The sequence below is a fragment of the Ursus americanus genome, chromosome 28 (assembly GCF_024610735.1).
Source record: "Ursus americanus isolate L20-20 chromosome 28, mUrsAme1.1.p, whole genome shotgun sequence".
Lineage (NCBI taxonomy): Eukaryota > Metazoa > Chordata > Mammalia > Carnivora > Ursidae > Ursus > Ursus americanus.
This window is the reverse complement of record NC_142154.1, coordinates 5,368,416-5,391,436: the sequence shown is the minus strand read 5'-3', so window position 1 is coordinate 5,391,436 and position 23,021 is coordinate 5,368,416. Positions and strand designations below refer to the sequence as shown.

The 23,021-nt window shown below is 51.3% G+C and overlaps 1 protein-coding gene across 6 annotated transcripts in view; it reads left to right on the top strand.

Annotated features, from left to right (window-relative positions):
• Positions 1-23,021, top strand: part of SEMA4B (semaphorin 4B) — a 90,140-nt gene that overhangs the window by 45,266 nt on the left and 21,853 nt on the right. For 3 of the 6 annotated variants that reach the window (XM_087856635.1, XM_087856636.1, XM_045812991.2), the window contains 2 exons: positions 20,789-20,882; positions 21,397-21,627. In XM_087856635.1, the coding sequence (XP_087712761.1) occupies positions 21,492-21,627 (136 nt within the window). In that variant the 5' untranslated portion in view covers positions 20,789-20,882; positions 21,397-21,491. The other 3 variants (XM_045812990.2, XM_087856637.1, XM_045812989.2) reach the window with 3 other exon arrangements.

Sequence of the window (23,021 nt, the reverse complement as noted above, 5' to 3'; positions counted from 1 at the left end):
CTGGGGTGGCAAGGGGCTTGCAGTGGGATGTGGAAGTCAAGGAATATTTGTGTGTGTGTGTGTAATTTATTTTTTAAGTGGGAGAGATTTTTGAGCATGCTTAAAAGCTATTGGGAATAAAGCAGGGAAAAGGGAGGGTGTGGGACACAAAGTACAGGGGAGGGGACGCCGGGAGGAGGGGCAGTTCCTATGGGCAGCTTCTCGACTCCAGCTGCCAGCTGGGGTCACCTGGGAGCTTAAAACAATACTGATGCGGGGCCTGCCCCCGAAAGACTCAGATTTAAATTGTCTGCAGGTGGGGTGCCTGGCTGGCTCAGTCAGTAGGGCATGCGACTCTTGATCTTGGGGTCTTGAGTTCAAGCCCTAGGTTGGCGCTAAAGCTTACTGTTGGAGATAGATAGATGATAGATAGATGATAGATAGATAGATAGATAGATAGATAGATAGATAGATAGATAGGGATAGTCTACAGGTGTAGCCAGCTTCCCAGTGATGGCAATGGTGCAGCCAGGGTGGGCCCCCTCTGCTGTGGAGGAAAAAAGGCCAGGAGGGGAAAGGTGATGGGTTGGAAGAAGATGGGCCTCTCCAGCTGGGTCTCCCTTTCGGGTAGGGCTTCAGCTTTAGACTTTTTGTTTTCTGTTTTTGTTATAAGATTTTATTTATTTATTTATTTGACAGAGAGAGAGAGAGAACAGAAGGGGGAGCAGCAGGCAGAGGGAGAGGGAGAGGGAGAAGCAGGCTAGCCTAGCAGGGAGCCTAATGTGGGGCTCAACCTGGGACCCTGGGATCATGACCCAAGCTGAAGGCAGACGCTTAACTGACTGAGCCACCCAGGCGCCCCATAGACTTTGGATATTATTGTCCAGCGTATCTGTACCTCTAGCCGTCGTATGTGTGTGGGCGTGTTGAAAAGCACTGCTTTATTGTGCTGAACAGTTAAAATAGTGGCAATTTTTATTAACTGGTTTTAACATGCTCTCTGTCCCAAGACCATCACCCTGTTCATGAAAGCGGCCTGGGTCTTTCTCGCTCTCTATGCAAATAGGAAAAAGATAAGGGAGACCAGCTCTGTTGACTTGCGTTTTGCTTTTGAAATAAAGAGAGGGCATTGGAAGCTGGGAGAGGAGGGAAAGGTGTGCAGACAGCAGGCCGAGAAGTGAGCAGAGACCCCAGTAGGCCAGCAGGCAGCGTGGAGGGTCTGTGGGAACTGGTGAGCTGGATTTGCAGTGGAGCCGCCCCGCCGTGAGTGAAGCTCCCAGCCACTGCTCAGGAGGAGGGAGTGGGAACGCAGAGCCCAGAGCTTTGCCCCGGCAGTGAAAATATGGCAGCATGGGAGTTCAGGAAAGGCCGTTGCAATGGTGAATCATGGCATCAAAGTTGGGCCGGGAGGGAATGAGGAAAGGCTAATGGGTGGGGAGAAGGTGGAGATGCTGGTGAGGTCCCAAATAGGTCAGAGGAAGCGTGGTAAACCAGAAACTGGGAAGGAACAGAGATTGCGGCCAGGAAGAGAGATGCCTGAATTTGGGATCTCAGTGATGGAGCCATTACTGATGGTAAAAAGGGGGTCGGGGTGGGGTGGGTGGGTGAGGTCCCTGGAGACCTGAGAAACCAGATGTAGGAAGAGTCTTCCACATGGTTGCTGAAGTCACCCAAGACAATGACAGGACTTGGGGTGAAAAAGAGGATGGGGAGCCGTGCGCCCAAGTCCCCAGTGACTAAGGGGGAGTGGCCAGGAGGGTGGACAAGCTTAAGGCTTTTACTAGAGGTTGGAAGACTGTGGTTCAGTAGGGGCAAGGGAATGTGATCATAAACCGTGTGGTTGGAGCCCCAGGTCCTGGGAGACCTGGGGAAGGTAGGGGCAGAGTGTAGGATGGAGCGTAGCCAAGAAGTATAGGGCATTATGGAGACGCCAGTGAGCTAGAGAACAAAATCCGTGAGGTTCAAGGTTTTTTGTTGAGGGCAGTTATTGTCAGAGCGCGCTTTCTCTGCCTGCATCAGTGGCATCGGCTCATTCCCTGGGAACTTAGTAGGTACGCGGATGTTCAAGTCCCACCCCAGACCTACTGAAGCCGCTGGGTGGAGCCTGGCAATCCGCTTTCCCAAGCCGCCTCCGGATTCTGATAGAGGCTCAAGGCTGAGACCCACAGGAATATAGAATTGGGAAAAGCCGTTCCGTTTGTGGAAAAAAATAAAACCGAATTCCACTCTTAGCATCACCGGGCTCCTGGGTGGCACCACCGGTTGAGCGTTGGACTCTTGGTGTTGGAGGTTGTGGGATCAAGCACTGCAAGGGGCTCTGTGCCTATCAGTGCAGAGTCTTCTTGAGTTTCTCCCTCTCTCTCTGCCCATACCCATCCCCCTCACCATGCGCGTGCTCTCGCTCTCTCTAAAATAAATAAATAAATCTTAAAAAAATCAACGTAGCATCACATGAAAAAGTGGACTCCATGTGGATTAATTCCTAAATGTGTCCAGAAAAACTATGAAGCTAATAATGTAAAATGTTGAAAAATATCTTTGTGACCTTGGGCAGGAATGAACTTCCTTTTTTTTTTTTTTTTAAAGATTTTTTTATTTATTTGAGAGAGAGCGTGAGCTAGCAGGGGGAGGAGCAGAGGGAGAGGGAGGAGATAATTTCCATCGGATTGCACTGAGCCCAGAGCCGGATGCTGGGCTTGATCCCATGACCCTGAGATCACAACCTGAGCTGAAACCAAGAGTCAGATGCTCAACTGACTAAGCCAGCCAGGCACCCCAGGAATGAACTTCTTAGAATTTCAAAAGCACATACTCTAACACCAAAAGATCCATCATTTTGATTAATCAGTATTAAAGATTTCTTTTTTTTTTTAAGATTTTATTTATTCATTCGACAGAGAGAGACAGCCAGTGAGAGAGGGAACACAGGCAGGGGGAGTGGGAGAGGAAGAAGCAGTGGAGGAGCCTGATGTGGGGCTCTACCCCAGCACTCTGGGATCACACCCTGAGCCAAAGGCAGATGCTTAACAACTGAGCCACCCAGGTGCCCCAGAATTAAAGATTTCTGCGCAAGGATGGCTACATTGACAAGGTTAACAGATGACGAGATTGGGAGAATATATTTGTGATATCCGAAGCTGACTAGAGGGGTGCCAGGCTGGCTCAGTCAGTGAAGCATGCAACTCTGATCTAGGGGTGTGGGTTTGAGCCCAACCTTGGGCGTAGAGATTACTTAATGATAAAATCTTTTTTTTTTTTTAGATTTTATTTATTTATTTGAGAGAGCATAGCAAGAGAGAGAGCACAAGCAGGGGGAGAGGCAGAGGGAGAGGGAGAAGCAGGCTCCCCACTGAGCAGGGAGCCCACTGTGGGACTCGAGCCCAGGACGCTGGGACCATGACCTGAGCTGAAGGCAGACACTTAACTGACTGAGCCAGTTAGCCCACCCAGGCGCCCCAGTGATAAAATCTTTAAAGCTGACAAGGGACTAATATCTAAATTCAGAATATGCTAAGAACTTCTGCAAGTCAGTAAGAAAAAGATGGGACTCAAATGGGGGAAAAATGGGCAAAGATGTAAACAGGTGATTTACACAAGGAGAAATTTAAAAGCTAATAAACAGAGGGGACATTAAGATGTATTGGGAATCAGAGAAATACAAATTAAAGCAGTTGTTAGCAGGTTTAGTCGTAGGAGCCCCAAACTTCCCAAGCTGGAAACAACCCAGGTGTTCATCAGTAGGTGAGACAAATTGGTATTCGTACCATAAACACTGTTTAGTGATAAAAAAGAATAAATTGTTGACATAACTCTCAGAAATATTTTGCTAGGGGCGCCTGGGTAGCGCAGTCGTTAAAGCGTCTGCCTTCGGCTCAGGGCGTGGTCCCGGCGTTCCGGGATCGAGTCCCATATCGGGCTCCTCTGCTGGGAGCCTGCTTCTTCCTCTCTCACTCGCCTGCTGTGTTCCCTCTCTCGCTGGCTGTCTCTCTGTCACATAAATAAATAAAATCTTTAAAAAAAAAAAATTTTACTGTGTGGAAGCAACCAGACACAAAAGAGTACGTAAGGTTCAGTTGCATTTATATGAAGTTCTAAACAAGGCAGCAGTAATTAATACTGATAAAAATCAGATTGGTGGCTGTGGGGAGCAGGGAAGGGAGAGTGAGAGCAAGGGGCACAGGGAACATTTTGGGGTGATGAAAATGTTTTGCATTTTTATTTGGATTGTGTTTACAAGTGTACATATGTGTCAAAACTCATGGAAATGTGCTTGTCAAATGTGTTAATATTATTGAATGCAAATTATGCCTTCTAAGGTTTATTTATTTATTTTTAAATTTTTTAAAGATTTTATTTATTTATTTGAGAGAGATGATGCAAATGAGAGAGAATGCGAGCCAGGGCGGGGGGGGGGGGAGTAGATTCCCCAATGAGCGGGGAGCTTGACACCGGGCTCAATCCCAGGACCCCAAGTCCCGGGAACCCAAGATCACGACCTGAGCCGAGGGCAGATGCTTAACCAACTGAGCCACCCAGGCACCCAGGTAAAGTTGATAAAAAACAACATTATAGGGGTTCCTGGGTGGCTCAGTTGGTTAAGCATCTGACTCTTGATTTTGGCTCAGGTCTTGATCTCAGGGTTGTGAGTTCAAACCCCATGCTGGGCTCCATGCTGGGTATGGATAGATAGATAGATGGATAGATAGATAAAACAATGTTATAACTTTATATCATTTAGATTGTTAAAATGATACAGCTGGATAATGCCAGGAATTGGGAGGGTACAGGGGTCCACAGCTGGTGGACTTTCAGAGAGCAAGTCATACCCTGTGAATAATCTCAAAGAGAACTCCCACAAGGTAGGGAGGCCAGAAGACATTCACTGAAGAGTTATTTACCAGGGTGGGGAGTTGTAGGCGATCTGGGTGTCCACTCCTGGGGAAGTAGATAGATAAAATGTGGATGCCCACCATGGAGTATACTCCATAGCAGCTGGGAGCAGTAGATTAGATGTACCCAGAGCAGCATGGGTGAGTCTGAGAAATAAAACACTAAGAAACTGAATGAGGTATATAAGAAGGTATTATTTATGTAAATTAAAAATACAAAACAATCCAAGTAGAAATGGGCCAAAAACATGAACAGACATTTCACCAAAGAAGAGGTACGGGTAGTGGGCGCCTGGGGGGCTCTGTCAGCTAAGCATCTGCCTTCAGCTCAGTTCGTGATCCCAAGGTCCTGGGATGGAGCCCTGGAGCCCCAAGTAGGGTTCCCTGCTCAGTGGGGAGTCTGCTTCTCCCTCCCCCTCTGCCCCTCCCCCTGCTTGTGTGAGCGCTCTCTCTCACTCTCTGTCAAATAAATAAAATCTTTTCAAAAAAATAAAACCTATTTGAAAAAAGAAGAGGGGTGCCTGGGTGGCATAGGGGCGCCTGGGTGGCACAGCAGTTGAGCGTCTGCCTTTGGCTCAGGGCGTGATCCCGGCATTCTGGGATCGAGCCCCACATCAGGCTCTTCCGCTATGAGCCTGCTTCTTCCTCTCCCACTCCCCCTGCTTGTGTTCCCTCTCTCGCTGGCTGTCTCTATCTCTGTCGAATGAATAAATAGATAAAGTCTTTAAAAAAAAAAAAAAGAGATACGGATGACAAGCACATGAAAAGATGTTCAACATCATTAGCCATCAGGGAAATGCAAATTAAAACTACAATGAACTATCACTACATACCTATTAGAATGGCTGAAAAATAAAACAGTGATAACACCAAATGCTGGCAAGGATGTAGAGAAACTGGATCTTTTCTGTATTCCCGATGAGAATGTAAAACGGTGCAGTCACTCTGGAAAATAACGTGGTCATTTCTGATAAAACTAAACCTGCACTTACCGCAGGACAATGGTAGCCTCGGGCATGTATCCCAAAGAAAGGAAACCTACAATCATACAAAACCTGTACGTGAGTGCTCGTATCAGCTTTATTTGTAATAGCCCCCAACAATCGTATGTATCGTAAGGGCATTATGGTTAGTAAGAAAAGCCGATCTTAAGAGGTTTTATTTATATAACATTCTCGAAATGACAAAACAATACAGATGGGGAAGAGATTAGAGGTTGCCAGGGCTGAGGGATCAAAGGGGGGGTGTGTGACTATGAAAGGGTGCCACGAAGGAGACCCTTTGTGGTATTGGAACATTTCTGTATCTTGACTGGGGTGGTGGTTTCACAGATGTATTCATGGGATGGAATAGCATAGAACTATGCACGCACGCATACACACACACAAATAAGGGCATTATAAAAATTGGTGAAAACTGAATGGTAAAGTCTGTCATCTGTTTAACAATATCACGTGGATGTCCATTTCTTTGGGTTTGCAGTTGCAGTACAGCTATACAACCTCACCATGGGGGGACCTGGGCGAAGTGTTTGCAGGACGCTGTGTACTACTTTTGTCACTTTTTGGGAGCCCACAATTATTTCAAAATGCGGAAGTTTTTAAAAAGTGTATGCATACAATTCTACAATGCATTCTGCAAGAATGCGTAGGAACAAAGGCACGTATATTAAACATCTTAGAATAGGAGCCTATGGGGGGAGGAGGAGGAGGAGGAGCGGAGCGGATAAAAGGAAATGAACAGCTACATTAATCAAGGGATGGCGTGCTGACCAATGGGACCCTGTGCTGGGAACTGAGGTGATTAACTCAAGCCTTTCTGCACCTGAGGTCCCACAGCCAGAAATGGAGGTGGGAGTCGGGGAGGGGGAATCAATAACGTTAAAGATAAGGTCTGTTTTCAATGCATTAAAGATTTTTTTCCTTTTTTCACTAGAAGGCTAGAAGAAGGTTGGCGGTGGAGAGGCAGGAAAGAGAGACAAGGAGAAGGGGAGGAAAAGGGAGGGGGTAGAGGAAGTTAGAAAGGATGATAGGGAGAGAAGGAAGTAGGGGGAAGTTGTGGACAGCATTGTTTTCCTGTGGGTTTTGGGCTGGTCTGGGGACCAAAAGGGTCACCGTTGCCTAAGGCCTGTGGAGCTCTGAGGCCCCATGTGGGGGGCCTAGATTCCAAGAACTCCTCAGAGCAGCTCTGGTTCAGACAGACACAGTGTGCTCTGTGGTGGGAACTCGGAGGTGCTGAATTTTAGCCTCTCCTCTTGTTGCCCCCCGCCTTTGTTGGGAAGGCAGTGCTAATAAAACGCACGGACCAGTTTTAAAGTCTTGCACAAATGAAGTGCGCGACCTTAGCTATAAACGCGGCATGTTTCACGCCGAAGTGTCCACTATGAGGAGGAAGGCAGAACACAAAACACAAAAAGAAATAATTGAGGGAGTATGCAAAAGCTTATGGATGAAGATGCTCATAGGCCCTTACTTAACTATGACTAACGATTAGAAACAAGGGTGATGCCCAGTAGTGGACCTGGTTGAAAATGTATGCTACACTCCCGTGATAGAATACATTAAAAATGAAGTTGTGCGGGGATTTTTAGTGTTATGGGAAAGTGTCTGTGATATACTGCTGTCCTGGGGAAGAGTGATAAGAGGGTATGCACTGACTAATCCTTTTTCTTTTTCTTTTTTTTAAAAGATTTTATTTATTTGACAGAGAGAGACAGCCAGCGAGAGAGGGAACACAAGCAGGGGGAGTGGGAGAGGAAGAAGCAGGCCTATAGCGGAAGAGCCTGATGTGGGTCTCGATCCCGTAACGCCGGGATCACGCCCTGAGTTGAAGGCAGACGCTTAACCGCTGTGCCACCCAGGCGCCCCTGACTAATCCTTTTTCTAAAAGTTGGGTTTTTTGTTTGGGGTTTTTTGGGTAGGTTTTTTTTGTTTTTGTTTTTTTTTAAGTAGGCTCCACGGCCAGCCTGGGGCTCGAACTTACACCCCGACATCAAGAGTTGCATACTCCACCATCTGAGCCAGCCAGGCACCCCCTTTTTCTAAAAGTTTTAAATGTAAACTATGCATAGAAAAGAGGCAGGATGGTCACCAAAATATTAACCCAGTAGACCTAACATTTGTGAGCTTTATTACATATAAATTATTTCTCAAAAGAAGCTTTAGGAAATATTAACGCAGGCTGCTCTTAGTGGCCACTTGAGTCATTTCTGGTCTGGCAGGTGAAATTATGGATATTTTTTTTTCTTTTCTTTTTTAAGGGTTTTATTTATTTACTTTAGAGAGAGAGAAAGAGAGCAAGCGTGAGCAGGGGGGAAGAGCGGAGGGAGAGGGAGAGAATCTCAAGCGGACCCCCCAAGCCCAATGTGGGCTGGATCTCAGGACCCTGAGATCATGACCTGAGCCAAATCAGGAGTCAGATGTTTAATGGGCTGAGCCACCCAGGCGCCCCTAATTATGGGTATTTTTCATTGTGTTTTCTGTTTTCCAACATTTTTGTAGTAAATATGAAGACAGGCAACAAAAGAACCACTCTTTATCTGTTTATGGGGGAGCACTATCTGGGGGAGTCTGGCAGTCCCTTGGACAGAAGGCGGCACTGGAACAGTGGGGCAGGCACTTAAGCCCGGCCTGGCCTGCCAGGTGGGGGAAGAGGCTGACACTTGCCCTCTGGTTTCTCCATCGCCTTGGCCAGCCAGCTCTGGCCGGCTCAGCCACTTACACGCCCAGAACTGGTTGTTTCAGGAACCGCCCTGAGAGCTGCTGTTGCTTTCCTGGAAGATAGAGCCAGGATGCACGGCCCTGAGAGGGACGAGCCAAGGTCACTTGATAAATGCTGGATATTTATAACCATATCTCTCACTCCTCCCGCAGATCTCCTCGTTTGGTTTCACTCTCACAGTGTGGCCCATTGCAGGTTAAAGGACGGGGTGAGCAGTATTTACCACGGGCGGAGACGTGGGTGGTTTCGTGGAGGGTGGCTCTGAGCTCGGCTCTCACTTGCCTCTTACTGGAAACAATACTGCCATTATTGAGAGCTGACCATGTGCCAGTTGTGTGCCTACATAATTGCATTTCTCACCACAACCCTGTGAGGTCTCTACTGTTCTGCCCACTTTGCAGATAAAGAACCGCAGGCTCAGAGAGGTTAAGGAGCCTGCCCTAGGTAACACAGCCAGTTGGGTGGTAGTAGATCTAAGTAGGAGTACAACCCCCTTCCGCCGGTTCCTGCGGGGCCCAGGACAGGCGAGGCCGGGCCTTCCAAGGTCGGGGAGGGCACAGCCCCGCAGCCCCCGAGGCCTCCGGGGGCTGGCGAGCTGTCGTGGGGGCAGGTCCCGACTGGGCGAGGCGGGCACAGCGGCGAGGGCGGAGTGGCCGTCCCCGCCTGGGGCGGGTGGCAGCGGCGGGGCCCTGCTGGGCAGCGGGCGAGCCCGAGGGCGCCTCCGGACAGTTCCCATAAACAGGGGCGGGGCGGGGCGGGGCTTGGCCGCAGCCCCGCATTTCCGGGGACGCCGCGCCGGACGGAGGGTGTTCGCGGGGACCCTCTGCGTCCCCCGGGAGTGCGTCGGGCCGGCCAGGCAGGCGGGGCGAGCCTGGGGGCGGTCCGGGAAGAGGAGCCGCGCCGCAGACGTGGCCCTGCCTTGGGCGGTGGTCGCGCGGGGGCCGTGACCCTCGCAGGTAGGCGCCGGGGGCCGGGCGGCCGCGAGCCGCGGCCCCGGGAGGGGGCGGGCGAAGGCGAGACCGCCAAGGCCGCCGCCGCCCCCACTTCCCGCCGGGCCCCTCTCCCGAGAGGGCGCCACCTGCAAGCTCTGACGGGCACCGGTGCCAGCCACTGGGGGAGCTTGTTGCCATGGCAGCGCGGGAGGCTGGGCCCTCGTTCCCATGGTCACCCCGGGGCCTCTGCGCCGGGTCCTCTTAGCGGTGTCTTAAACCTGCTCCCTATTCCCTACTCCCTATTTCCTCCTCCCTACTCCCAAATCCGGAATGGGGAGAGAGCAGGAATCCTGGCCCGGGAGGGACATCATTTGGGATTTGGAAAAAGCCTGGGCCCTTCCTCGGAATGGTCGTGCTGTGGCCTGTGGATTAGGCTTTTGTCATGGCTGTTCCTGTCCGAGTGACACGTGGATGTAGGGGTTAGGAAGGAAAGACGTTGGGATCCTGGAAATGAGGCTGATCCAGTGGCCACTCTGGAGTCGTTCTGGTCTGGCAAAAAGACTCAGAAGCCCTCCACCCCCCCGGGGAGGGTCATCAACCCTCTGCTCACATTTCCGAACCTGATGTGAGAAGGTAATTCGACTTAGGGATCACAGGATTTTTGTAAGAGTCAAATGCCGCAAGAACGGTGAAGCGCAGAATTAAAAAAAAAATTTTTTTTTCCATTGATGCTGTAGAACTGGAAGAGGTTTAGGAACCTACCTAGTTCCACCTCACTTTTTAAGAGAAACTGGACCCAGAGAAGTTAAATTATCTCCCAAGATGACAGTGGGTTGGGAAGGTCAGCATTTGAGGCCAGCATCCTGACTTGCAGGCTATGGCTGTTGCCTTTGGTGGTTATTTTACTGAAGCTCCGGGAAATCTGGTATAAGTCCCCTTGCAACCCTGGGGCTGAAGCTTTTGGTGACAGGTGCCTAAAGATGGGCCATGGAGGCTGGAGCCTTGGGGAGAGCTGAAAGAGCCCTTCTCCCTCGCGTGGGTCTTGTGCCTTGGGGCTCTTACTCTAATGTATTATCCGACAGGATTGCCTTAAATAAATCCCCAAGAGCTGCGCATTCAGCAGCTCTCCAAAATACTGTTTCTTCTGAAGCCAACAAATCTGTTCGGGCTGTATGAGCAAGAAATCGTTTGGCTGCCCTAAAGCCGGAAAGTGGGACTTCCCACATCAGTGAGGTGCCTTTTCCTTTGAAAAGGTTAAGAGGGAGGTGGGAAGAGAGATCCAGGAAGGAACACTTGAATGAATCATTTGGAAATGATTCGAGGCAGAGCAGAAAACTCACGTATTCATTTATTAAACATTTACTGGGGAGGCACTGTTTCCAAGCTCTGTACTGGGGCAGAAGATTAAAAACCTGTGTTAGGCAGGCCTGGTCCCGACACTCTAGAAGCTTGTAAAAGAGATGGCCAGAGAGGGATGTGATGTGTAAGCGAGCGGTTCACTAGAGCACAATGCGTGCCTTAATGGAAATGTGAGCACAGTGCAGCGGGAGCCCGGGGAGCCGCACCGGAAATCAGCTGGAAGCAGCCTGAGTCTAGCCTGCACCGCCTGGGAGCACTTCTGGGGCTCCGCCAAGGGGGGCCTGGCCAATACCTTTGTTGGGAGACAAAGGAATGAGTGAGTAAAAGTGTCTAGACAAATGTGGACCAGGAAGGGAATTCTCCAGAAAGGAGAGTTTTAGGGATCTGATAAACTGTAAACTCTATGAAGGCAGCTGCCTGTCCGTTTGTCAGCTTCAACAGCGCTTACAAGGTCACATGTGTACAAGAAAGATGTGTTGAGCAGATGAAAGAAGGAAGGAAGGGAAGAAAAGAGGGAGGGAAAAGGGGGAGAGGAGGAAGGAAGGAAAGGGACAGCAGCTTCTATGATCAAGAGGAAGATGGCTGTAAGTCGAGACAAAACCCTGGTTGAAATTCTAACTCTAGGTGGAGTATCTGTGTGGGTTCTGGAGTCAGATCTGGATTCTGGTGCTGCTCCTGACTTACCCACTTGTGTGACCTTAGGGAGTCCCTGAACCTCTCTGTGCTTCATTTCGGGAGTGGGGATGTAATAATTCCTATCTCGCTCTATTGTGAGAATTACATAAACGATTGAACAGAAAAAGCTCAGCACAGTGCCTGCCTCAATGAGTAGTTAGTATTCAGTAATAGCCTTAAAAACATCAACTTTGCTTTAGGTGAAATAATTTGCCAAGCAATTCATGTCAAGGTTATAAAACTACTCCAGAATGAGATATAATTTCTTTTTACCTGATAAAAGCTAATCGTGAAAGGCGCCTGTGTCTGCAGATGAGCACCCCTCGAAGAAATGGTTCTTCACCAGTTTTTGTAGGGGGAAGGGAGCAGTGATCTTTTTGAAATCAGATGAAAGCTCTGATCTCTCTCACCAGAGACGACATACCATTCTTAGGGTTCACAGCTCCCTGAAGCCCACCCTTGTGGTCATAGGCTGTCATGAAAGAACTAAGGCAGGATTCATAGAGGAAGAGCCTGGGAAGAGCAAGGTGGGCCTGCTCTCGTTCAGGGGGTTTGTGGGGTCCCTGTGGAAACCACAGCTGGAGGAGCTGGAGCTCTGCCTGTGCAGCTGGGTGCCTAGAGCCCCTCCCAGAGCCCCTCCCACCTGGGGCTTCATAGTTACTCTGGCTGGTGCTTCTTCACAGCGCCTCGGTGGTGCTGCCAGGACTCCTGGGCCCGGGTGCCTGGTGTGCACGATAATTGTCCAAGCACAGATCTTTGGTGTCACTACACCAACTCTGTGAGTGTTGTCTCTTGATATGACTGCTTTAGGGTGTGGTGGGTGGGTACATCTCGCTCCACCATGGCAAACAGGGCAGTAGTACCATCTTTGGAGCTGCAGGAAATCTGTGGACCCTGCTTGTCCATCTCCCACCACCCTGATGGGCGTGCCCGTCTTGGCCCACTCTGTAGGAAGCACTGGAACCAAGAGCAAGGTGATCTCCCTGGGAGAAAGAGTGGCAGCCACTGGGTGACCTGAGGTGAGCAGGAAACTACAGGGGTCAGAGAGCCCCTCATATTTGGGAAGGGAGAACCTTGGGCTTCCAGAAAGGAGGTTAGTTCCCTGGGGTGGAGGAAGGGCCCTGACCTGGGCCTTCTTTCCCTTTTGGGGTCTGGAGCTCAGAGTGGGATTCAAGGAGGAAGAACTTGGTGGCAAATGGGGAAATGAATTCCTGATTTCTTGGCATCTTGGGAAGGGAGGGGCCTCAAGCCTGATAAGCCAAAATGGAAACCAAGCTTTCCTAGATCCTTGGAACATCTACCTGAGTAGATGCACTGGTGTCAGAGGAGAGTCCCTGAGCTGTCACTGTGCCTTTTCTGGGTGGCAGGTGCCAAGCATCAGCCAGGCCAACTACCCAGGCCCTCTAGGCCCCCACAGTGAGCAGGCCTGCAGGCCCAGGCAGACAGCCCCTCCTGAACTGGTGTTGAGGGCAGGGGAGTGACAGTGGTAACTTCGTGTTCTACCCTGTCAGGACTGGGACAGGTTGAGCCCTGCTGGTTGCACCACAGCCCTGTGGGGCAGGGGGATCCCCTCCCAGGGAGTGGCCAGCTCAGGCCCCAACAGGCCCCAGCAGGGCTGGCACCGGAGTGAGTGGCAGGCTGTTTGCCACAGTGGGCGCAGCCGGGGCCCGGGCTGGGCAGGCCGGTTCCTTCTTCCCTGGAGAGTTGCATACTCAGCACTGGGCTTGCAGAAGGCAGCTGAACCCCAGGGGAGAGACTAGAAGGGGGTCCTGGGGCTGGGCACGTAAGATGGTTAAGAGTTACTGAGGTCTTGGCAACTTTCAGATGGGGGAGGCAAGCTGCGTCCTTAGGAAGCCTGGCTCTGCTCGCAGAGCGCTCACCGCGGGCTTCTCCTCCAGTCCCCGCGGGTCAGGGACTCTCATCAGTTCTGCTCAGCCCCGGCAGGGACTGCTGGTGTTCCCATCTCACAGATGAGGAAGCTGAGGTTCAGGGACATCGTGCGGCTGGCTGACAGCCCACAAAGTAACAGATGGTGCGGAGATTCTTCTTTGGTTGGGAGAACTGGTGTGCCTCGCCGCTGGATCCTACCACCTACCAGAGCCAGAAACCCAGGGACCAGTGGAGGGGTCAGAACCCAGAAGAGGCCATTTCCACGTATTGCCAGACTGGTTTTAAAAAGCTGCTTTTGGGTCCTGAAGGCAGTGTTGGTGCTGGCCCAGTGAATGCCCTCCGCTGTGGAGGGCTCTGCGCTTGAGGAGGCTCCGAGCCCCCAGGAGGCTCCCAGCCCCCAGAATCTGGAAGTCATTGGCTGATTTAAAAGCGTACACAGGGTGTGCCGGCTGGTGTCGCTTCCTCATCAAAATGTATTGATGCCGCAGCCGAGCCCCTGCCCAGCCCCTGGGGAGGAGACATCAGCAGCATGCCCAGCCAGGGGGTGGGGGGAGCTGCAGCTGCAGGTTGGCATCAGAGGACGGCCCAGGGCTATGAGGGGATGGTGGCGGGAGGCCAAGGCCCGGGGAGCTGGGCCGCAGCCAGTGCGTGTCTGTGAGGCCTGGCCAGGCAGCCTGCCAGCAGAGCCCGGGATGGGGAGGAGCGCGGTGCCACTCCAGAGGGGGTGGATGGGACCTCTGGGTTCAGGCTCCACTGGGCTTGGCAGGAGGCCCCTCCCTCATGGCCAACAAACAAAGCAGTGACTCCCAGAGTAGAATTGTGGGAGCTGGAAAGCAAGGTTGCCCTGGGTGGGAATGAGAGCAGGCAGGCCTGGCCAGGGGCCGCCTGGCAGGAGCCGTCCATGCCCAAGGACAAGGCCAGCCTGCACCTGGGCCGGGCCTGTACCTATAGATGATTAGTGAATATTGATTGCTTGGGAAGCTGGCTGTGTCCTGACCATTCCACTGACAGCACCTACCTTGTGCCTGTGTCCACTGATGTTTTCCTTTGTGCTAAGCAGGTTAGATAGGCAATGGGCACATGAGTTTGTTTGCTTTATATTTTTACCCCTGCTGCCCTTTATTTTCTTCTCCCCTTGTAGCCTCTTATTTCTCTTCATTCTGTCCCTTTTCTGTAGCTCTTCTCATTTTTTTTTAAAGATTTTATTTATTTGGGGTGCCTGAGTGGCTCAGATGGTTAAGCGTCTGCTTTCGGCTCAGGTCACGGTCTCTGGGTTCTGGGATCAAGCCCTGTGTCAGGCCCCTGGCTCAGCGGGAAGTCTGCTTCTCCCACTCCCTTTGCCCCTCCCCCTGCTCATTTTCTCTCTCTCTCTTTCTGTCTCAAGTGAAGAAATAAAATCTTTTTTTTTAAAGATTTTATTTATTTATTTGACAGAAAGAGAGAGAGAGAGAACACAAGCACGGGGAGCTGGAGAGGAAGAAGCAGGCTCCCCGCTGAGCAGGGAGCCTGATGCAGGGCTCAGTCCCAGGATGCTGGGGTCATGACCTGAGCCGAAGGCAGACGCTTAACGACTAAGCCACTCAGGCACCCCTAAATAAAATCTTAAAAAAAAAAAAAAAAGATTTTATTTATTTGGAGAGAGTGTGAGTTGGGGGAGGGGCAGAGGTAGAGAGAGAGAGAATCCCAAGCAGACTCCATGCGGAGCCCGTCACAGGGCTTGATCCCAGGACCCTGAGATCATGACCTGAGCCAAAATCAAGAGTCAGACACAATGACTGAGCCACCCAGGCGCCCCTATAGCTCTTCGCATTTTGTTCTTCTCCCACCAGATCCTATAGATGAGTTGGTGTTTTTTTTTAACCTTTTGGCTTCTTTGTTTTTTGGTGTTGGTTTTTTCCCCCCTCATGATAATAGGTATGAAATATGAATTTACATACAGGAAAATGCACAAATCTTAAGCGTACAGCTCAAAACATGTTAACATTTGTATATACTTGTGAAACCAACACCCAGATCAACATAGAGAATATTCTGGTCATCCCTAAAGTTTCCTTCTCTGCCTACTAGGCATGTGCCCCCAGTCCGAACATCTCTCACCGTGGAGAAGTTCGTTTGGCCCCTTTGTATGTATTCTTGTGCACAGTTTACCTCTCATTTGTGTGTTTTTGTCTTTCTTATATGTGTGTGTTTGTCTGTGTGCCAGAGAGAGGAAGAGAAAGGGAGAGACTAAGAGAAGGGGCCCCGGGGAGGGTGGGAGGATGGGAAGGACAAGGGCGCCGTGCGAGTGCGGATGGGAAAAGAGAGGGCCAGGCTTGACAACTTCATCTTGCTGGCTGGGGGCACAGAAGCATTGCTTTTCTCTTCGTCTCTTTTTATGCTGTCTTTCCAAGCTGCCCCTGAGCTCTTTATAAACCCCAAAGTTCTGGCCGAGAAAAACTTGCCTACATCCAAGAGTGGCAAAGGGGAGCAGGAGACACAGCGTTGGCTTGGGAACCACTCTCTAGCCCACAGGAAGTCAGCTCAAATGAGGTTTCTCTCAGTCAGTCATCCTGTTTTTTTCCAGTCTGGGGAGAACAAATTAGCACGCAAACGGAAGAGAGGAGCCCGCAAGGGCCGAGATGGCCATACTGGGGGCGTGGATTGGAGGGTACTCCTCCGGGCCAACAGTTGGGTGCCTCATTTTGTCAGCCCTGCTAGAGAGCCATGCTAGGCAGGGGGGGTTCCAAAGATAGGACTAGTCACTGTGCTCAAGAGGCTCGCGACCCAGTTGGCATACGACATACTTAAAGCATTTGAGCAGCCACGAACAGGGTATAATTAACCACCAAGCGAGGCCGCATCAGCCCCTGCCTCCCCTCCTCAGGGATGAGCAGAGCAGCCAGACAGCCCCTGTGTTGCCAAGACACTAGGCACACCAGCCTTGCTGCCGTTTGGGGAGCGAGCTGATGCACAGATGCAGGCCCTCAGTAGCTCCTCACGGAGCACGTGCCGCTCACCAGGCCCTGTTGCGGGTAAGAGCGGTACGCAGAAGCCGAAAGGAAATGCGGTAGCTAGTACCTGGATTTCAACAAGACTTCTTGCAATGGTTTCATACTATTCTCATGGATAACATGGAGAAACGTGGCCTGGGGAGTGCAGCGGGAGGACACAAAGCTGGTCGTCAGCCTACAAAGGATATTGAACAGGGGAGCCTGAGTGGCTCAGTCATATCAGTTTCCACCCTGATAGAGGTCTCTAGTGGCCCTGGGCGCTGCTTTTGGCCCCATCTTACTCAATTTCCCCCCCAAAACTTACAAAACACTGATAGAAAACACCTGGAACTTTCCTAGATTAACTGATTGTTAAAACTTTGTGACAGTCACACTCACTCTAACACACACACACACACACACACAGCCTTATTTTTGCTGAATCATTTGAAAGTAGGTTGCAGACGTGACACTTCACCTCTACAGACTCCAGCAGGCATCTCTGAAGGATGATAACATTCCCCTAAAACCACAGTGCCATTATCATACCAAAGAAAATGAGAATAGTGCCCTAATATCTAAGACACAGCGCATCGTAACATTTTCCCCAATTCTGAATGGCTTTCTTTTTTTTTCTTTCAAGATGCCATCAGTGTTCACATATTTCATCTGATTATCGTGTCTCTTTAGTTTGTTGACCTAAAATAGTCCCCTTGTCTTTTTTATCTTTCCCTGGATTGAGCTTTCTGAAGAGTCCAAGCTAGTTGTCTTTGTAGAATGCTGGATGGATCTGATTTTGTCCTTATCATTAGATCTGGTTGAACACTTTGCCAGAAGTGCTCCGAGGACCGATGATGTGTATTTCTTATTGCATCATACCAGGAGGTAAATGCATCAGGCAGTCGCATTACTGGTGATGCTACTTTATTTATTTATTTTTTAAGATTTTATTTGTTTATTTGAGGGAGAGAGAGCACGGACAGAGGGAGGGGCAGAGGGAGAGGGAGCAGGAGACTCCCTACCGAGCAGGGAGCCCCATGTAGGGCTCCATCCCAGGACCCTGGGATCATGACCTGAGCCGAAGGCAGGCACTTAACTGACTGAGCCACCCGGGTGCCCCTTGTGTTGCTACTTTAGACCACTTGGTTAAGATGGTGGCTGCCAGAGCTCTCCCCCAGAGATACATTTTCCTTTTGGTAATTAGTAAGTCACTTGTAGGACAGACTTTCAGATCTCGTTCGTATACAATTTCCCAAAAATCTTCTACCCAGTGGCTTAGCATCCACTGATTTACCCTTGCTTGAACCCAGACTTTCTGAAGTCTACTCTTTCTTCTACATTATTAGTCAACATTCTTCTATAAAGAAAAGCTTCCTTTCTACCTCTTTTCTTTCTTTCTTTTTTTTTTCCCCAAAATTTTATTTATTTATTTGACGGAGAGAGAGAGCACAAGCAGGGGGAGCAGCAGGCAGAGGGAGAGGGAGAAGCAAGCTCCCCACTGAGCAGGGAGCCTGACACAGGACTTGATCCCAGGACCCTGGGATCATGACTTGAGCTGAAGGCAGACACCTAACGACTGAGCCACCCAGGCGCCTCTCTACCTCTTTTCTTTCTGTGTGTTTTCCTGAGTTCCACTGCAGACTAATGGATTGTTTTATTTTGATGCATTAAAACCCATTACTTCAGTATGCTTTTTGATTCTCAAATTATCTCAAGTTAGTCATCAGGCTGGGCCTATGTCCTTTTGACATGACCCCATTAGTCTTTAATCACGTCCTTGCTTTCTGGCCCAACAAAATGTCTCAGGCTCGCCTTCCCCAAGGAGACCTGGTGCCTTTTATTGAGAATGGGTACTATGTCTGTTCCCTAGTATTTTTCTTTTTTTTAAGATTTAATTTTAAGTAGTCTCTACACCCAACGTGGGGATTGAACTTACAAACCCAAGATCAAGAGCCTAATGCTCTACTGACTTAGCCAGCCAGGCACCCGAACACCCAGTATTTTTTATCAATGACTCGAATAAAGGCTAAGAAATGATTACCAAATTTACTGATGATTCAAAACTGGGAAGGGAAGTAAAATTCGATGATAATTGAATGAACACTCAAAATGACCTCAATAGGATGAAATCTGGACCAGAATTAGTAGATTTAAGAGAGATCAATATGCAGTCTTGTGCTTAGGTTGAAAATGTTAATTGCATAATTTGAGGTTTTGGGGGAACTCTTTACTAGATCAAAGATGATATAGGAAAGTAGTTCTGGTTGTTAGCTGACATGAGCCAGCAAGCAGTATTCCATGACTCTTGGGTTTCATTCATTCATTCATTCATTCATTCATTCATTCATTCGTGTAGCCAATACATACTGAGGGTCTGCCATACATCAGGCACTGTTCTAGAGGCTTGGGCCATGTTAGTTAACCAGACGAATAAGCAAAAATCCCTGCCCTCCTCAGTCAACATTCTTGATGCTGGGGAGTGGGAGTAGGTGGGGATTCCAGGCAATAATGAAAAACCACAAGAAAGGTGATGAGTGCTTTGAAAAAAATTTCTCCAGGTAAGGGGAATATGGGTGGAAGTTCATATTCTTCAAGGAGGCAATCTTTGAGCAAAGATCTGAAGGAAGCAAGGGACTCAATCATGGTAGCTATCTGGGGTACAAGTGCCCCAGGCAGAGGGAGTAGCCAGGACAAAGGTCCTAAGAGGAGCAGTTGGGGTATGCCTGAAGTAGAGTGAGTAGGGGGAGAGCAGTGGAGGATACAGAGGGGGTGAGGATGACCCAGGGCTTGTACACCACTGTGAGTCTCTGGCTTTTATTCTGAGTGAGACACGGAATCCTTGGAGGGTTTTGAGCAAAGAGGTGCCATGACCTTACTGGTTTTGAAAGACTCTGGTTGCTGAGTTGAGAATAGGTTGCAGGGGAGCCGAGGTGGAGGCAGAGGCAGCAGTTAGGAGGAATGTGCAGTGACCAGGAGAAAGAGGGTGCTGATAGTGACCCCCCCCTCCTTTATTGGGAGGTGGTGAGTGGTCAGATGATGGACTTGCTAGTGGGTCAGATGTGAGGAAATGAGAGGAAAGAAAGTTAAGGTTTTTAGCCTGAGCAGCTTGGAGATGGACTTGCCTTTACATGAGATGGAGAAAGCTCACACAGGAGGAACCCATTTTGGGGAGGGAGAGGGGAGAGCTTGGGAGCTTAGTGTAGGACATGTTGGATATGAGGTGCCTGTCTATGAGACAGCTCCGTGGAAAGGTTGAGGCCATCTGGAGTTCCGGACAGAGGTCCTGGCTGCAGATAGAAGCTTGAGTATAATTGGCTAAAGACAGATTGACACCATTAATAGAGGTAAAGTGTCCAAGGCCTGCAATGCTAGAACCTCGGCTGTTTGGTGCTGCCCGCATCCTGTGTGGGATTCTGTGTCCAGGGCTGGGAGCCCCTTTATAAAAGGGGTGCTGCTGGCCTGGACCATGTCCACAGATGGCTGTTGGGATGGTGGAGGTTCAGAAATCACAGAGCATGAGGAAGCCTGACTAGGAGAGGAGACCTGGGGCTGTGTGGGTGCTGTGCCCATCTCCTGACAGCCACCCTGTGGGGGAGGATGTGGCTGGCCCTGGGGGTGGGGCTAGTTTTGGCTGGGGGTGAAGAGGAACTTTCCAGCCAATTTCTGGAGAAACCATCACCACTTCCATGTAAAAGACTAGCCTGGCGGGGGTTTTCAAACTACCTGTGACTTGAAGTACAGGTAGAATTACATTTTACTGTGATCCTGGGCACCTTTAGGAAAAGTTGAAACACGTTTCCCAACACTTTCTGATCTTCTGTGATCATTGCACTTCGATATTCGCTATTCTGCTTTTTTTCCTTAAGATTTTATTTATTTATTTGAGAGAAAGCGTGAACACAAGCAGGGGGAGTGGCAGAGGGAGAGGGAGAAGCAGGCTCTGCCGGGAGCCGGGAGCCCCACCCGCTGCGCAGTCCCAGGACCCGGCTGCTCAGTCCCAGGACCCGGGGTCATGACCTCAGCGGAAGGCAGACGCTTATCCGACTGAGCCACCCAAGCTATTATGCTTTTTTAATGCTGATAGGGACCCACTAGGGGGGTCCAGTCTGCAGTTTGACAGCCCCCCCCATCCCCCCCACCCGTCTCCGCAGAACTAAGCCCCATCCCTGAGGATGTTAGGAGCCAGGAGGATTGGTGGTGGGTGGACCTTGCCTCTTCTAAGTGGGTGCCTGCGGGATTCCACTCCAGCCTGAGGGAATACCTTCCCCCGGCCAGGCAACGTGCAGGCTGTGGAGGTCAGAAGTCCTTGACAGTACACTCCATGTAGTTATCCCACTTAAGCTGATCTTGCTCCGCTCCTCCCCCCGCCCCCCAGGGTTCGGCTTCTTGTGGACAGAATTCTAGACGTCGATGACCCAGCCGGGTACCTAGATCAAGCTGTGAGCCCGTGGTGAACGCCAAGACCTAAGGTGGGTCGACCCGCGCCGAAGTGGGACTCAGAAGCAACTAGCCTCGTCGCCAGCACGGGCTCGGCCGATTCATTTGGTCACGGGCAACTGGGCGCCAGGAGCTCCTGCGCGGGGGGGGGGGGGGGGGGGGAGGGGGTGAATGGAGACCAAGGCCCGACTGTCGGGAGGCGCCCAGGGAGAGAGACCCACACGTTTTCCCAACCGCACGCGCTCAGGGGGTCGCAGAGGAGCCGGAAGGGGTCGCGGAGGCGGTAGGACGGCCTGAGAGGCGGGGGGGAGAAGAACGACGGGTCCGTTCTCCGCGCCCCCGTGCTCCCGCGGCCTCGGCGGCCTCGGCGGCGACGGTCGCCGGACTTGGCGCCCTCCAGGCGCACACCGAGCTGCCACAACACGCGGCCACCCCTCGGGCCTCCAGCGCTGCGAGCGAGGAGGGGGCGGGGCGGGAGCGGAGCGGGAGAGGCGGGGCTAGCCGTGCGACTTCCTTCACGTAACCGCAGCCCCCCCCCCCCCCCAGGTCTGGCGGGCGGGGCTGCAGCCCGCGAGTCAAGTTGAGCCACCTGAGCCGGAGCCCGGAGGACGCCGTCGCTCCCTGCTGTCGGGAGCTCAGCTATGGGCTGGGGGAGCCGACCGTCCGCCTCGCGGGGCGCGCTGCCGCCCCGGCCGCCGCCGCTGCTTCTGCTGCTCCTGCTCCTGCTGCCGCCGCCGCCGACTCAGGCGCTCGCCCCTCGGATCAGCCTGCCTCTGGGTGAGCGCTGGGGCGACCCCGCGGGGGCGCGGGCTGGGGTCGGGGGGAGGGGAGGCGGTTGGGAGGTGCCTGTGCGGAGGCTGCCGTGACAAAAGAGGGAGGGAAGAAGGGACCTGTCGGAGGCTTGGGGTCCATTAGGACCCCTCCTCCTTTCAGAGCGCTGCGGGGAGGGAGAGAGAGGAGAGGGCAGCTGTGGGGCCGCGCGGGCCCCTTTCTTCCTTTCCTTTAGTGGGCGGGGAGGGGGTCTCTCGCCCGCTCTGTCGTCCAAGCTCGCCGCTCGGTAGGGCGTCCTTTTCGGCGGTGGCACCCGCCACCCCCACCCCCGGGGCTGGCTACCCGCTGGTCCGCCTGCCCATCTGCTTGTCTTTGATGCTGACCAGAGCCAGCCGCGGTGCCGCCCCCGAGGACGTCCCGGGGTGGAGGGGGCCGTGCTTGCCGTCCTGTAAACACTGGGGTTCTGGTATTCCAGCAAGTCGCAGCAGGACTCCCGAGCCACCGCGGGACAGAGTCCCATCTTCCCTTCCAGCCCTTCACCCTGGCCTATCCCTGAACATGGTGGGATCCCTCCGGGGCCCAGGAGCGATCATGCCAGGGATGGGGGCAACTCTGAGACTCCTAGGCCCTGGGAGAGACTCCTCTTGGGAGTACCTTTCTGATTGGTGAGGTCCCTCACCTGTTGCTCATGCCTGCTTCTGTGGCCCCTGGCTCTCCCCTCTCTCTGCTCCTTTACATCTTGTTGCTTCTCCAGCTCCTCTTTGAAATCAGAGGGACTTGGATTCTAAGCCCATTTCTACTACTGGGCAATTAATCCCCTTCTCCCTGTGCCCTGGTTTGCCCATCTGCAAAATGGGCACAGTCGTAGGTACCTTGCAAGGCTGTCTTGGAGATTTCATGAAAATAGGTGAGTTCTGTTTGTGGGTACAAGCTTTATAGGGGGTCAGTAGATGTTTCTCCAAGCCCTTTAACTTGTTAGCTGTTACACCGGGAGGAATAGAATAAAAAATGGATAAATTAGAGGTTGCATATTGAAAGTATACCAGATTTCCTTCTCTCTACTGCATCCCCACCCCTGAAAGCATTCTGTGTACAAAAGGGAAGAGTAGCAGAATCAGCACTTAGATTAACTTAGGGTCCTTGTGGCCCTGACTAACCCTATCTGAAACATTGCAAGACGGTGTCTAGAATATAGCCTGGGTTCAAATCCTGCTTCCACCACTTAGTAACCATGTGACCTTGAGCAAGCTACTTAACTCTTCCTGGGCCTTGATTTCCTCATCTTTAAAATGGGATAATAATAGCATGTACCTCAAGGTTGTGAGGATTAAATCAGTTTATGTTTGAAAAGTCCTTAGGCCTGGGCTTGGTACATGGAAACCGCTCTGTGTTAGCTGGCG